General features: G+C 47.0%; 1 protein-coding gene across 1 annotated transcript in view; it reads right to left on the reverse strand.

The window, feature by feature from the left end:
* Window positions 1-13,681, reverse strand: part of EFTUD2 (elongation factor Tu GTP binding domain containing 2) — a 43,765-nt gene that overhangs the window by 161 nt on the left and 29,923 nt on the right. Inside the window, exons 11-26 of the mRNA XM_007955244.2 lie at window positions 11,096-11,159; window positions 10,701-10,791; window positions 8,975-9,110; window positions 7,489-7,616; window positions 6,575-6,768; window positions 5,524-5,635; window positions 4,966-5,106; window positions 4,216-4,317; window positions 3,991-4,073; window positions 3,451-3,537; window positions 3,086-3,212; window positions 2,802-2,889; window positions 1,833-1,951; window positions 1,227-1,321; window positions 591-744; window positions 293-400 (exon numbers count right to left, since the gene is read on the reverse strand). Of these exons, the coding sequence (XP_007953435.1) occupies window positions 293-400; window positions 591-744; window positions 1,227-1,321; window positions 1,833-1,951; window positions 2,802-2,889; window positions 3,086-3,212; window positions 3,451-3,537; window positions 3,991-4,073; window positions 4,216-4,317; window positions 4,966-5,106; window positions 5,524-5,635; window positions 6,575-6,768; window positions 7,489-7,616; window positions 8,975-9,110; window positions 10,701-10,791; window positions 11,096-11,159 (1,829 nt within the window). The remainder of the gene's footprint in view (window positions 1-292; window positions 401-590; window positions 745-1,226; window positions 1,322-1,832; window positions 1,952-2,801; window positions 2,890-3,085; window positions 3,213-3,450; window positions 3,538-3,990; window positions 4,074-4,215; window positions 4,318-4,965; window positions 5,107-5,523; window positions 5,636-6,574; window positions 6,769-7,488; window positions 7,617-8,974; window positions 9,111-10,700; window positions 10,792-11,095; window positions 11,160-13,681) is intronic.

Here is a 13,681-nt window from a genome sequence, read left to right on the forward strand (position 1 = left end):
TGAGCTCAGTGCTAGAGTGGGAGGCTGCTGGGGATGGGACAGAGGCCCAGCTGACTGCCATAGGAGTCATGCCTTGAGAGTATCTCACAAGAGAGATAGCCCTCTTTCCCCAGTCAGATTGGACCCAGGTCTGGTTGTCAGAGGATTCTACAGGCTGTATTTCTACATGGTGCAGTAAACGCTTCTCCGTCTACTGGCCCTGGAAACACGAGTCTGAAAAATGGAGAGATATTCAACTCTTAAGGAGACCCCTGGTAGCTGAGGGATAGTGATGGGTCTGAGGGACACATACCTTTCTACGACGGGTTTTGATCATGAATTCCCGGGCCAGGTGAGGAGCTGGCTGTGGCTCCAGGGGACGGATGACAATGCTCTTGTCCAGTGGATCACCAGGTACAATCTGAAAGGCAAAGGGTTTCAGATAGTCAGGGCAGACTTCCCTGAGCATTCAAGGCTAGCATTAGGACCGTTTTAGGAGGCTGAAAGTTGGAGCTGTTGACTGCCACAGCTTGGAAGAGGAATTAAGTCAGAAAGGAATTAGCCCTGAAGAGGTGAAAGGCCTAGATAGTCAGCCTGTACCATTTTCTCACCTGCCAATGGTGGAAGACAGACAGGGAAAAGGCCTGTCCTTGGGTATGAGTCCGCAGATCAGTTTCAAAGCCAAAAGAGTCAATGGCTGGAATGAAAGCTTTGATGGTGTAGAGAGGGGAGCCTGGAATGGGTGCATCTTGAGTCACATGACCCCTGAGACAAAGAAGCAGACCAAGGCTGAGTCCCTAGTCCTGTAGAAGCCAAAAATAGGAGGAAATCTCCCCCAAAGGCACCTCTACCCAGAATACCATCAAAGACAAAACCACCAAGAATGCTTTACAGAGGGCAGAAAAGGCTTGAGGGGCTCAATGTAAGTCAAAGGGGCAGGAATCTCTGGGCAGAAGACAGGAGTTAGAACGTGGATAGGACAAGGCCCCATCACTGACATGTTTCAGCATTTCCCCCAGGAGCTCTCTGAGAAGCGGGGCCCAAGAAAGGAATCTCAAATTTTAATCTGCAGTAAAGCTGCAGACTGCCCCATTCCTGTTTCCACTTCCTTCCGAGAAATAAGCTAATGTTCGAGAGTGGACAGGAGAGGGTGATAAAGGCCAATCTCTCTTCCCCATGACAGCCAAGTGACTTCCTGCCCTGCTCTTGCTCCCAACACTTTCCCTCATGTAACTGGGGCCGCTCACCTGCGCCTGGCCAGGACAGTGTACACAGCAGACACACAATCTGCAGGGGCCTGTACCTCTACAAAGTAGTAAGGTTCCATCAAACGAGGTGTGGCCTGCAACAGAGCAAGAAGAGCGCGTGCCTCCACTCTCATGGCTTAACTCTCAGCCAAACAACAGACAAGTCTATGAGCTGAACAATAACAACATGGAGACACACTCCTTATAACAATCAACCTTGGGAGATCAGATGGGCAGCATTTGCACAGAGAGAAAGCTAAGAGTGCAAGAATGCATATGAAAGAAGGGGACAGAGAAAGGGAACCAAAGGGAGGGAGTGGGAAGAGAGCTGTTAAATTGTGGGGATTGTAATCAGTGTCATAAAACAAAATGCATATGAACTATTGAATGGGAACGAATCTGCTCTGTAAAATTCTACCCAAATCACAGTAAAAAGTTAAAGTTAGAAAAAAACAAAGATGGGAAGGATTCCTTAACTTGGGAAAAGCTGTGGAGCCATAACCTGGGTAAAGGGAAGGCTGGGGATCTGCAGTCTAGAGGCTCCACAGGCTCGGTCCTCCACTGTCCCCTTGAGCAGGCCCATGCCCTACAACCCCACTCACTTACCATGAGGAAGGCTGAATAGACGACTCTCCGGGCTGTAGGGATGATTTGGCCCCCACCCCGGTGCAGGGGCTCCTGGGCCACTACTGCATCCAGGATCTTAAACTTGACATTTCGAATCACTGAAAAGGAGATGGGACAGCTGACTGAGAAGAGTTCTGGTGCTGGCCAGTGGGCACAGCAAAGAAGCAAGGGGTCTCATGCTACACTGCAGCCATCTGGCAGCCACAAGAGATATGGAAAAACAAAAAAACAACCACCCCACATGGCAGGTGGGAATTCTAATCGGATATGCCAGGCCTGAACAGATGTCAGAAGTTAAGTACACATTCAACAGTGTTTGTTTCAGGTCAGGCTCAGGTATCATAAAGCTTTCTTAGCAGTTTGTGTGCTTCTAAGTAGTTGTGGATAAAGATACGTTCCTAGACTGCACATTTGGTCCCACAAAGTTCAACTCTAGTCTATGTTGTTGTTATGTGCTACTGAGTTGATTCTAACTCACAGCAACCCTATAGTTCAGAGTAGAACTACCCCAGAGGCTGTAATCTTTACACAAGTAGACTGCCAGGACTTTCTCCCATGGTGCCACTGGTGTATTCAAACTGCTGACCTTTCAGTTAGCAGCCAAGTTTTTAACCACTGAACCACCAGGACTCCTTTCCTGGTCTATAACTCACTCCAATCCCATCCTCCTCTTCATACTTCTTCTCAAACATACCCAAAGCTGGATCCTCTCAGGAATGAGAAGCCAATGTCAGTCTAGTAATAGATTCATTTCCAGGATATACCAAGTGATGGTACCATGACAGGGAGGGAGGGAGAAAGGAAGAAGTTGGGCCAGGACAGAATGGCCCTGTGTACCTCAAGCTGCTTCCCCTGCCAGGCTCCAGGCTGAGTGAGCCCATCTCACCTCATGCATCTGGGTGAGAGGACCCTAGAGGACTGGGGTGGGGGAGGCACAGGTTGACTTACACTCATCACAGAGGGGCCCCTCCCTGGTTCCCCACTGAAAACCTTGAACGATGCTGTCCTTCACTGAGCCGAGAAGAGCCTTATCCACCTGCACAGAAAGATAAGGGCTCCTTAGCAGTGACCTCGTCAACAACCCAAGAGTTTAGAGGGAAGAGAAGGTGGTGAGACTGTGAGAGAAGACTCTTTCATCAGAGGACACAGAATACTTCTGAAAGGGGAGCATTTTGGAGTTTCTTCCACTCAAGAGTTAAGCAGCCAACACAGAGTTCCTATCAGTGCTGTACCTCAGAGGGCAGGGTATCATCCACAAGGATGTTGGGACCAGTGGCATCAGGCCCAAAGGCCCAGATGGAACGGGCAGCCAGCAGATCCCAATCATACTTGGTCTGGAAGAACTCTCCCAGCTTCTTCCTGAAGGAAGGAGAAAACAGAGGTATCAGACATAGTTCTGTGGTTGGCTGGCTCCTGGGGTCATGGACCTTCCTTTTCTAGAGGACAATCACCTCATCCCACCCATCCTGTGCTCAGGACTTAGTAAGGGTGGAGATGAAAGCACTTTCCAGAAGGATGGGTGGTACTAAAGCCCCGGCACACAGGCTATGGTGTCCCTGTCTCTCTTCAGCCCTGGAATCAGAGCCACCCTTCTCACCTGTTCCACGTGATCTGGACCACTTCATTCTCTATGTCCTCAGCGAGGCCCTTCTCCAAAGGCTCAGCAATCATAGTGATCTTGTTCCTAGTCAGAAAGGAGCCGGTGATGAGAGGGTCAACAGGACAATCAGAAAGGCATTCCTAAGAAAGAGGAATGGAGGGAACAGCTGTTCCATGAGAGCCATGGGTGGGAGAGAGCAAGAGCTCATCTCTTGTCTTCTTTCATTTGAACCAACTGAAAGAGTAAGGTTTGGGGCCAATTCATAAGATGGCAACACTATCAGAAGTGGCAATTGGGAAACTCCTCTTGGGAAGGACAAAAATCTCCACAGCATCCTGTCCAAAGGCACAGGGATGAGGGGGCTGAGGTGGAATTCTAGTATCCTAAGCACATGCCCTCCCCCATCCCAATACTTAGAGATCTGAGCTTTGCCTCTATTCCCACAGCACTTGTGGTTGGGGTAGTGCTGGTGGAGGGTAAGGAAGAGAAGGTCCCTGAGGCTGTCAGTCTCAGGGACACAGTGAGTCCCCAACTTACTTCTTGTTGGGAGTTTCAGCAAAGCACTTGAGGGAAGATGTTTCCACCACCGTCTCACAAAATGTGACAACTGGGTCAGCCACCTGGGAAACACACTGAATTGTCTAATTTTGTTTGAAGGACAATCTTCTACCAAAGGAATATCGAAGCTCCTTTGACACTATTCTGAGAGAAACCCCTCTACCCTAATCAGCAAAAGTGACAAGTACAAGAGGGCTGCTTTACCTTGATGTCTATCTCTGAGTACATCTTCCGCAAATCATGCATCACACAGTCCAGGTAGAGCTCTCCGGTGCCCAGGATCACGTGCTCACCAGACTCTTCCACCTGAAACACAATTGCCCTGGGGGTCACAGCCTGGGCTCTCTTGCGCAGCAATAGCAGATACAAACAGAAAGGCAGCTACAAGGCCAGAACCCAGTAGGGGCTGTCCAAACCCACTATCAGGAACAGCTGATACTCAGCACGTGTTCCAGTGTCTTCAAGAAAGTTCAGTGGGGATCAGATCAAAAGACATCTGGGCCACTAGGCACAGTGCTACTGGGTTTGAGGGCACTGATTTAATTCCCGTCTTAGCCACTTGGGGAAAACCCTGCCCTAAGTCCATGGACACAAGCTGACTCATTAGCCCTGCTCAGCCACTCAAGAAAGGTTACGCTGGCAGGCTTGAGAGCAGGGAAGGATCAGAGTAATCCATTTTTCCTTCTTATCTTTTCTGTAAAATCAATGCAAAGCATACATTCTAAGAATATCTTTTTCTTATCCAAAGACACTTGGGAAGACACCCAAAACCCCCACCAAAAAAACATGGCTCTTGCCCTGCATTCAAACGACAGTTAACAGGCAGGTACAGGTCCTTACACAGGCTGTAGAAGGAAACTTTTAAGAGATGCTGATGGACCAAAAGCAGTGGGCAGTAGAGACAAGTTAGCTGGAGCGAAAGGGCTTGGAAGCTGCCGCAGACTTCAGGCATACCTTGGTGGTGAGGGATGGGTAGCTCTTGTTGACCTTGCGCAGGCCATCAAGCATCTTAGGCAGCTCTGAGGGGTTGACTGGCTCCACAGCAATCTTGATCACAGATGTGGTGTTGAACTTCAAGGGCCGGAAAATCTGAGCCTGAGATCCAAAATGCAGAGAAGTGAAGGCACCTGGCCTGAGTTGGCACAGAAGGAAGCACAGAGATAAAAGAGGGGCTAAGAACTTGCTTAAGATCAGACTATTTTCCAACTGAGAGCCAAGGTGCTGCTCAGGGCTACCTGAAGGGCCGCTTATTCCCTTGCATTCTGGCAGGACAAAGACAGATGGGAAAGAATAGAAGGAGTGCCTCCTAATTCCCAGCATCTGAACAAAGCACGGGGAGAATCCAGCAGAGTCAGACCAAGATGGCTGAGCCTGGGTGGGGGCCTGGAACCACGAAGCAGCAGGACTCTGGGTGAGCACCCTGTGAGTTCTGCTGCTTGCTGCTCACATGCGCGGTGCTTCCCTGTGACCCGTTAGCATAAGGCAATTCAGCCGGCCTCTTCAGAACTCTACCTCCTCATTGCCTCGGGGTTCAGTGATGGTCGCTGTCTTCACAATTGGTTGATCAACACCTTCAATCAGAACCCAGTTGCCGGCAGGAACACGGTTTACCTCAATGTGGTACCTGGAGCAATACCCAAGAGGCAACAATGGAACTTATATACAGCAGTCATTCCATAAAAATTTACTGAACACTTGCTATGTGCCAGGCACTGAGCCAGAAGCAGGACTGAACAAAACTGACATATCCTAGCAAAGAGAAACAGCAAAACAATCAATCATAAATCACAAATAGATGTAGTTGCAAACTGCGATAAAGACTATGAAAGACAAGTGCAAGGTATGACAAGGTGCTAACAGGAGCACCTAGTTCCAATTGGAGGTTCATGGTAAGTAAGCTTCTCCCCAAGGTGTTGAGTGTAAGAGATACCAAAAGCACCACAGAACTAGAAGGTAACTTCAATCCCCCTTGCTCTTCGATCCTCTTCTGACTCCTAGGGAATGGGACTGGATTTGCAAGAGGGAAGAGGAGTTGTCAATGAGGACCAGCAGTCAGGGAACACGACTTGGTTCTGCTCGCCAACTTAGATGCCAAACTTAGGAGCTGACAAGCAGCCCAGAGGCCCTAACTAAGTTTGGCTCTGAAGACTGGGATGCTACAAGGGACCCAGCGAAGACTTCTATCTTGGCCAAAGACTAGACAATGGAGGTTGAGAAGCAATTTCTTTTGGGAAGAAACCTGAAGGCTGACTTAAGGAACACAGAAGAGGAAATGAAAAGGATTAAGATGAGTGAAAAGGGAAACCCTGCCACAAAAGTTCATACAAGACACCCAAATATAAGGGCAAGGCTAGCAACATTATCCCAGCAGCAGCTGCTGTCTTGGCCCTAGTGATTTTGGGTAGTAAGAACTAAAAGGGAGTAGATCTGCTGAGGGGTTATCTTAGTCCCTACTGTAGGGAGCACGCAGCTACTGGGTTTCCAAGACCACTGCTCTCCAGCTCTTTGGGGCAGTCCCAGGGTAGAGGCCAAGGCATGCCCCTGAGGCTCTGGTGGGTGATACCTGGCCACAGAGATCCAAAGGCGGCCCACGGTGCATATCTGGGAATCTTCCTCATCCTCCAGGGTATAGTTCTCCCCCAGTACCTTCACAGGCTGCCCAGCATGGATAGTGCCACTCAGCACCCGACCAAAGGCATGAAACTGAACTCCATCATCTGTGCTGTACATCTTGGTAGTGTGGCACATCAGGGGACCCTAGAGGAGGGGAGAGTACCGCCTGAACCACATATACCTTCTGGGTAAGTACCACCATATGTCCCTCCACCTATAACAATGGCATGAGCTCTATAAGGGGATAGCCAGAACCCAGAGGGGTCGATGGTAACCTCTTGGGAAAATTCCAAACTATGTTCCATCCCTTCCTTAGTTAACAGAAACCTTAGGCATAGCAAACAAAAAAAAAACCCTTTTCTGGACAGATGAGGGCCATAGCAGAAGCAAGCTTAGGATGGCAGACTAGTGTAGAGGACAAGATTACTTGCCCCAAAGTCCCTCCAAAGCTGAAACTCAGTTTCCAACTGGCCATCTGTATGTGCCAAGACACTGGTTTGCCTGAGGAATGGCTAGGAAAGATTTTTTTGAGCCAGGAGTGATAGTGCTAGCTAACACTGATTGAATCTTAACTGTCTGCCAGGTGCCATGCCAAACGTAACTGTCAACATTTCCTCAATCTTATTTCATTCTCACAACAACCACTTACATGTTCTTATTTCCAATTTACAGACTAAGACCCTAAAGCTCAGAAAGAATGGGTATTGTTCCCAAGGTTATACCACAAGCAGTAGCAACATCTGGCTCTGAATTCAGTTCTGTGAACCTATGCTCATGGGGATGGGCAGGAAGGGATAAGGAGAGAACGAGAGGGAAAAAAAAAGCCAAAAAACCCAGAGAACTGGAAGCGCCATGTGTCCTTACATCGGGGTCACAGTCGCTCATGGCCTCGCCAAGGTCGGAGTCTACGCCGCCAGTGTAGGTGTGCTCAATCTTGGGTTTAGCACCCACCTTTGGAGAGGGGATATGCTGCACACACATGTCCACAAAGCCTGTGGAGGGAGAGGAGAAAGCCCATCACTGTTCTCGCTCACAGGGGGAAGTGGGCAAGAGGTACCTGGTCCCTTCATGATGGACAGGATGCTGAACGTGATGGGGCTTTTCCCTCTCTAAAAAGCTAGGGGTCTACGATCCTAGAAAGTGGTATCCTGTTCCTGAGAGTATGCTAAGAGATTTGGGGTCACTCTGATGCCAGGGAACAGCAAGAAGCAAGGCTCAGTGATACACGGGTCCTTGGAACTTAACTGACAACAATTTTGAGTGTCTCTATCAATCCATGACTTTTACTGAATATAAGCATTTACTGAGTACTTAGATTGAGCTAAATAAGCACCTTATCTCTTCTTTCCACATCTCCTTAGTATTCTTCCCTTCTGAGAAACACTGCCTATGTGTCTGCTCAACAAGTTAAGCCTTACAAGAGAAGACTGGGGGAGGCTTTCTTGCTTTTGCTTGGCATGTATGTCAGACTGATAGCCAGGCCAGTATGAGCTACAGAAACTATGCCCCTTGGTGTTCAGACACCAAACTTCCAACAGCAGACTATATTGCTGAGAGGACCCTTAGCAATCTGCTCTTCCAATGCCCTTATTCTATAGATGAGATCAAGCCTCAGTTCTTTCCTTAACCAGTCCAGTGCTCTTTTTACTATAATGCCTGTCTTCTGTGTAACTAAAATATTAGGAGGAAGAAGCTAAGGGGAAAGAGAAATTTGGGTCTATAACCCAAGTGTCCTAAGTCCTAACTTGGTACTTCTTCCACTGTTTCACACCACCCAGAGGCTACCTTTCAGATAATCCCCCGGCAAATACATAATACCTCACTGTCTGTCTCCTTTATGTGTGCATTCCTCCTGGTAGGGGAATTTAATTGGTTTTGGTTCTCAAAACCTTTTTCTGAGTTATTTCTCACTAGCATCAACTCACGGCCCCCTAAGTCTCTTACCTAATCTTCTGAGTTGCTGTTGTCACTTTGATCCCAGATAGATAGCTCTTAGTATAATGCTCAAGGCCAACACTCTTTACTAACCACAAAGCAGTCGACTAAACTACTGCTTGGTTTTAAGATTTCAGGGGATATTTCTGGTTTAAACATTAACTCAGGACAATAGTTTTAAGGTTTCGTCTAGCCTCTATAGCTCCAAAAACTCTGCATTCCATGAGGATTTGATCCAAAGACAGAATTCTTAGTTCCATCCACTAAGGAAAGAAGCTCAGTGCTCCATATACTGATCTGCAGTTTATTCAAAAGAGCCCCAGATCTCAGAACATCACTGCAGGGTGAGGAAAGTGCTTCATGATTTATACGTGATGGTACAGATGTTAAGAGTGGACCATGGGCTCTTCGTTACCTGTGAACTCGCCAAAGAACTTTTTGCAGACCAGCCTGAGGAGGGGGCGGATGTTCAGCTTCAGCTCTTCCTTGGTCAGGTGGATGCCAAGTTCATCCAGAGTCCTTGGAAGGCTGGTGTCCACATCACCCACAACCTGTGAAGGCACCAGATACCACGGCAGCTGTAGTACTAAGGGAATAAGGGAATAGTAGCCCCAGTGTGGTGGTGTAGGAGGAAAAGGGAAGGCCAAAGGGTGACTCAAAGAACTATAGCACTAGGTTCTCTGCTCTACAGGCAGAGGCTCTGGCAAGGGTAACAGTTTGGTTTCAGGGGAGTCTTTGGTACTTATCCTTCAAATCAACCCTGGGTGAAACAAGCTTGGTTAAGTCCCTGCACCAGCCAAAAAATCAGATACCCTCAGACTGATTAAAGAGCCCTGGCGGTATACTGGTTAAAGTGCTCACCTGCTAACCTAAAGGTTGGCAGTTCAAACCCACCAGGTGCTCTGTGGGAGAGAGATGTGGCCATCTGCTTCTGTAAAGATTACAACCTTCGAAATCCTATGGGGCAGTTCTACTCTGTCCTATGGGGCAGTTCTACTCTGTCCTATGGGGTCACTAACAGGATTCGACTTGAAGGCTGATTACTGCCGGTGCTGCCCACTGGTGTTCGACAAGCAGCATCTCCTGCCACTTGGGAAGTCCCTCAGGCCCCCTTATTTAGACTTCTTATTTAGAGAATCACTGCACTGAAAGGAACCTAAAAAGGTCACCTAGCAGTCTGTCCCTCGTCAGGGCAGGGCCAAGATAAATCACCCTCAGCAGACTCAAGGTCTCCACTAAGGCAGATTCTATAAATTTCTTTTATTAATTTATTCCAGACTGAAATAAGATGTTAAGTATTTTTCAGTCCTAATAGGTTTTAGTCATGTTATTCTGTCTTGTTATATTTTGCTAGTTTGTCAGTTGGAATGGTCACACACTTTTTTTCCTTTGCTTTCATTGTACAGTGCTTAATAAACCTTGCAACTGTCTTGGAATAAAGACTTGTACGAAACATTTCCATGTGACATTATCACCTTCTTTCAGTCTTGCCTTTTAGGTACCACAAATTCATATAAATACAATGTTAATACTCTTCTTTAAAGCATCCTACATGTTTAACTGCATCCTTACCACTTTCTGATGCCTCCTTTCCAATCTGACAAACATCACACACATAAATGGCCAGAAGAGTCATTAAAACAAAGCTCATAATGGCTGCAACAGACTTCATTTCATGGGATGTAGCATTTAATCAGATTCTCATTGATGAATATTTATTTCTAGTTTTTTCTCTTTTCCTGCTATTATAAAACAGCGCTGCAACAAATATCTTTATATATACATATATATATATATATATAACCTGGAGGACACTCACAATATCTAAGTCAAAAGTCCCTTAACTGAAATTGTAAGTGTGATACTCTTTGGAATAGTCAAGATCCTTCTGTAAAATTCCTCAATGTTACATGCCTTTTCTTTCTTTCCTACCTTCTCCCCTTGTCCCTGATTTCAACAGCATTTAGAATGCTGCAGTGTTCCTGAACCAAAGGAATAAACAGTCAATGATCAACTGGCCCCTCAAAATTAGTAACATAAACTGAGTTGGGAATCGGGTAGAGGGGAGCCTTGGCATTCACTAGCCTTTCCACCTTGTACTTCCAAGGGCAGACCTGCACCAGGTGGCCCAACACACTCACCTGAGCAAGGATCTTATAAAGGGGCTCCAAGATAAACTCCACAAAGCTCCTCTGAGAGCTGCTGGTCGGGGCCTTTTTTGTGAACTTTCTTCTAAAGAGGGAAAAAGGAGAGTCATGAGGGCTCCATGAGGGAGAAATGACGTGTGTTGTGATGCTAACATGCTCAGAGAGAGGCAACACAGTTGTGGTTCTCCTGGGCCCCAAAGACAAGCTGTGAAGACCTCCAAAGAAACAGCCTCTCACCTGTTAAGAGCTCATGAGGCCAACCCACTCAGGGGAGAGAAGATGGCAGCTCATGTCTAAGGGCAGGCTCTAACCTTACAGACCCTTTCTCTATCTGTCCTCACTGGGAAAACAGATCACCCCTCTATAGTCATACCCTACTCTCTACTTACGTCTTGGGGTTGAAGTAGATGTCACCCCAGAGTCTTTTAGCAAATTCCTGGTAATTAATGTCACCTATAAGAGAAGTAACACAATTATAATTTTACTTTTTTTTTTTTTAACAGTATAAGAGAAGCAACACAATTATAATCTACCTAGCAAGTACTGTTTTAGCTGCCACAAGTGGTTCCAAACTGAGGAATTGTAACACCTTCCCTTCAGGGTCCAGGTACTGCTCTGTGAACCACCATGCCCTTCACACATCTCTATCACTGCACTTACCATACTGATGTACTGAGTTTCTTGAGGGCAAGAGCTGTACTAACCACATGGAAGTTTCACAAATGCTTTCTGAAAGAATGACTGTCCATCTCTTAAGCACTGGTCCTCCTTTTTGGTCTCACAGGTATTACTAATACAGCACTCACAAGCTTATATCTGAACACTGACAAAAATGTCTCACCAAGTGTCCTTTCCTGTATTGCCCTCCTGCTGGTCTTCCATACAGCTTTGTATGTATTACCCTAATCTTTAATAGCTCCTAACTGCCTACAGGACAAAATCTAAATTCCTGAACCTGGCATACCAAATCTGCCTCACCACGGCCCCAACCCATGCTGTGGACATCTTTACCTGAACTTTTCTCATTGGCAAAACAGTCCATTGTGACCTAAACAGGCCATGGCCAACATCAGCAGCCTCCTCTCCCAATCTGGCGAGTTTGGAACTCCTGGCTCCCTCCTCTCTACTTGTCGAAGCCTCCATGCAGTTTTCCCCACCAGCCCCCTAGGCCATCTGGGCCGACTCTGCACTCCAAGTTCCCACAGCTCTACCTGCCTACAGCAGCTACTTGGCACTTAACCCACACCACCTTAGAGTGCTATTCATCGCTCGGTGGGATTCTGTCTACCTGGTGGATGAAGTTCCTAGAAGCCAGAGATCATTCGTCATGCCTTGTATTCCTAGCAGAGGACAGGTACTCAGTTGGACTGAGTTTTTCCACATGTAAAATGAAGGGGAAGGACTAATCTCTGACATCCCCTCCAGGGCTGACCATCTAGGAAGTCCACACATGGTTTCTCGCAGTAACGATGATGGCAGCCACGGTGGGGCCCCTCTGTAAACTAATAGTGGTTCAAGGATGAGTAACAATCTCTCCTGAGGCTCAGGGTGAATATTTAGTCAGAAATGGAATTAATTCCTCACGTTACAATAATAGAAAAGGTCTAAAGGTTGTAGATTTTGCTTGACATGCTGATACAAAGGACATTCAGACACACACACTTCTACTGGACCCCTGATCAGATGAATGCCATTTATTGTCCTTTGCTTTAGAAACAACCAAAATAAATGGATAATGGCAGGAAAGCGGTTAAATCTTAGTACATCGATACAGTCGACCAACAGCAACTTCTTAAAATGGTTTTTATAAAATAGGTATCTTTTTATGGTCCAATGCTAAATGAAAAACAGGATAAACTGAGTATCTAACATGATCTCATTCATGTGAAACAACAGAGAAGAAGAGAACTACAACAAAATGTTAATAACGTTTATGGTAATAAGATACGGGTGAGTTTTGCTTTCTAGTCTCAATTTTACTGTAGTTTCCACTTCCTACAATGAGCATGTGTGTGCACATAACAAACATGAAAGACCAAGTTTTCATCACCCATGCTTTCACAAGAGCAAACATATCCAGAGTAAAAGGGAGGACGAGAACTGAGGGGCAAGAAATGAAACAGTGGTGCTCCACTGCCTATCTGCTGTGAGCCCTCTCAGAGCCTGTCCCCTTGGTTCTAAGAATGCCGTAATAATTCCTCCCCTCCAAGGAAGCACAGTCCCCGACACACAGAAGGCTCTCAATGCATAGCTCCTAAGGGAATTAGGGTAATTGGGAAGCCACAGATGGAGAGTCAGGGATTTTCTTGAGCTGGGAAGCTGGTCCCAGGGCTCTGATGTTGAGGAACCAGGAACCCATAAAACCATTCAGCCTGGCATGCCTGGGGCAGCTCTTATACATGACTGCAAATCCAACATGAGTTCTCATGTAGGCCTATAAAATGTGCTGTTGCTGTTAGGTGCTGTTCAGTAGATTTTTGACTCCTAGTGACCCCATAGGAGTTCCCCCGGCATAGTGCCTAAGGCATCTGACTGCTAACCAGAAGGCTGGTGGTTTCAGACTCACCAGCCACTCCTCGGAAGGAAGACTGGGCAATCTACTTCCATAGTGATACTGCCTCAGAAACCTAAGGAGGGGTCGCTAGGAGTCGGATGCGACTCGATAGCAGTGAGTAGTGACCCCATGGACAGAGCGGAATGGCCCTATCAGGATTTCTAGGATGTAATCTTTATGAAAACAGATGGCCAAGTCTTTCTCCCGTGGAGCAGCTATGGGGATTCAAACCGCCAATCTTTAGTTATCAGCCAAGTGCTTAACTACTGTGCCACCAGGGCTCCTTTATAAAATTTGGATGTGCCTAAATATGGAAGCGTAGCACAGAGTAGCAGGCCGGAAGAGCAGGAGGAAGGGGTGGAACCCAGGAAGCCAAAGAGAGGAGTGTTCAGCCAGGGGGCAGTTTAAGCATAGGCACTGA

Source organism: Orycteropus afer, unplaced genomic scaffold (genome assembly GCF_000298275.1).
Source record: "Orycteropus afer afer isolate SDZICR_OR568_19922 unplaced genomic scaffold, OryAfe1.0 scaffold00495, whole genome shotgun sequence".
Taxonomy (NCBI): Eukaryota; Metazoa; Chordata; class Mammalia; order Tubulidentata; family Orycteropodidae; genus Orycteropus; species Orycteropus afer.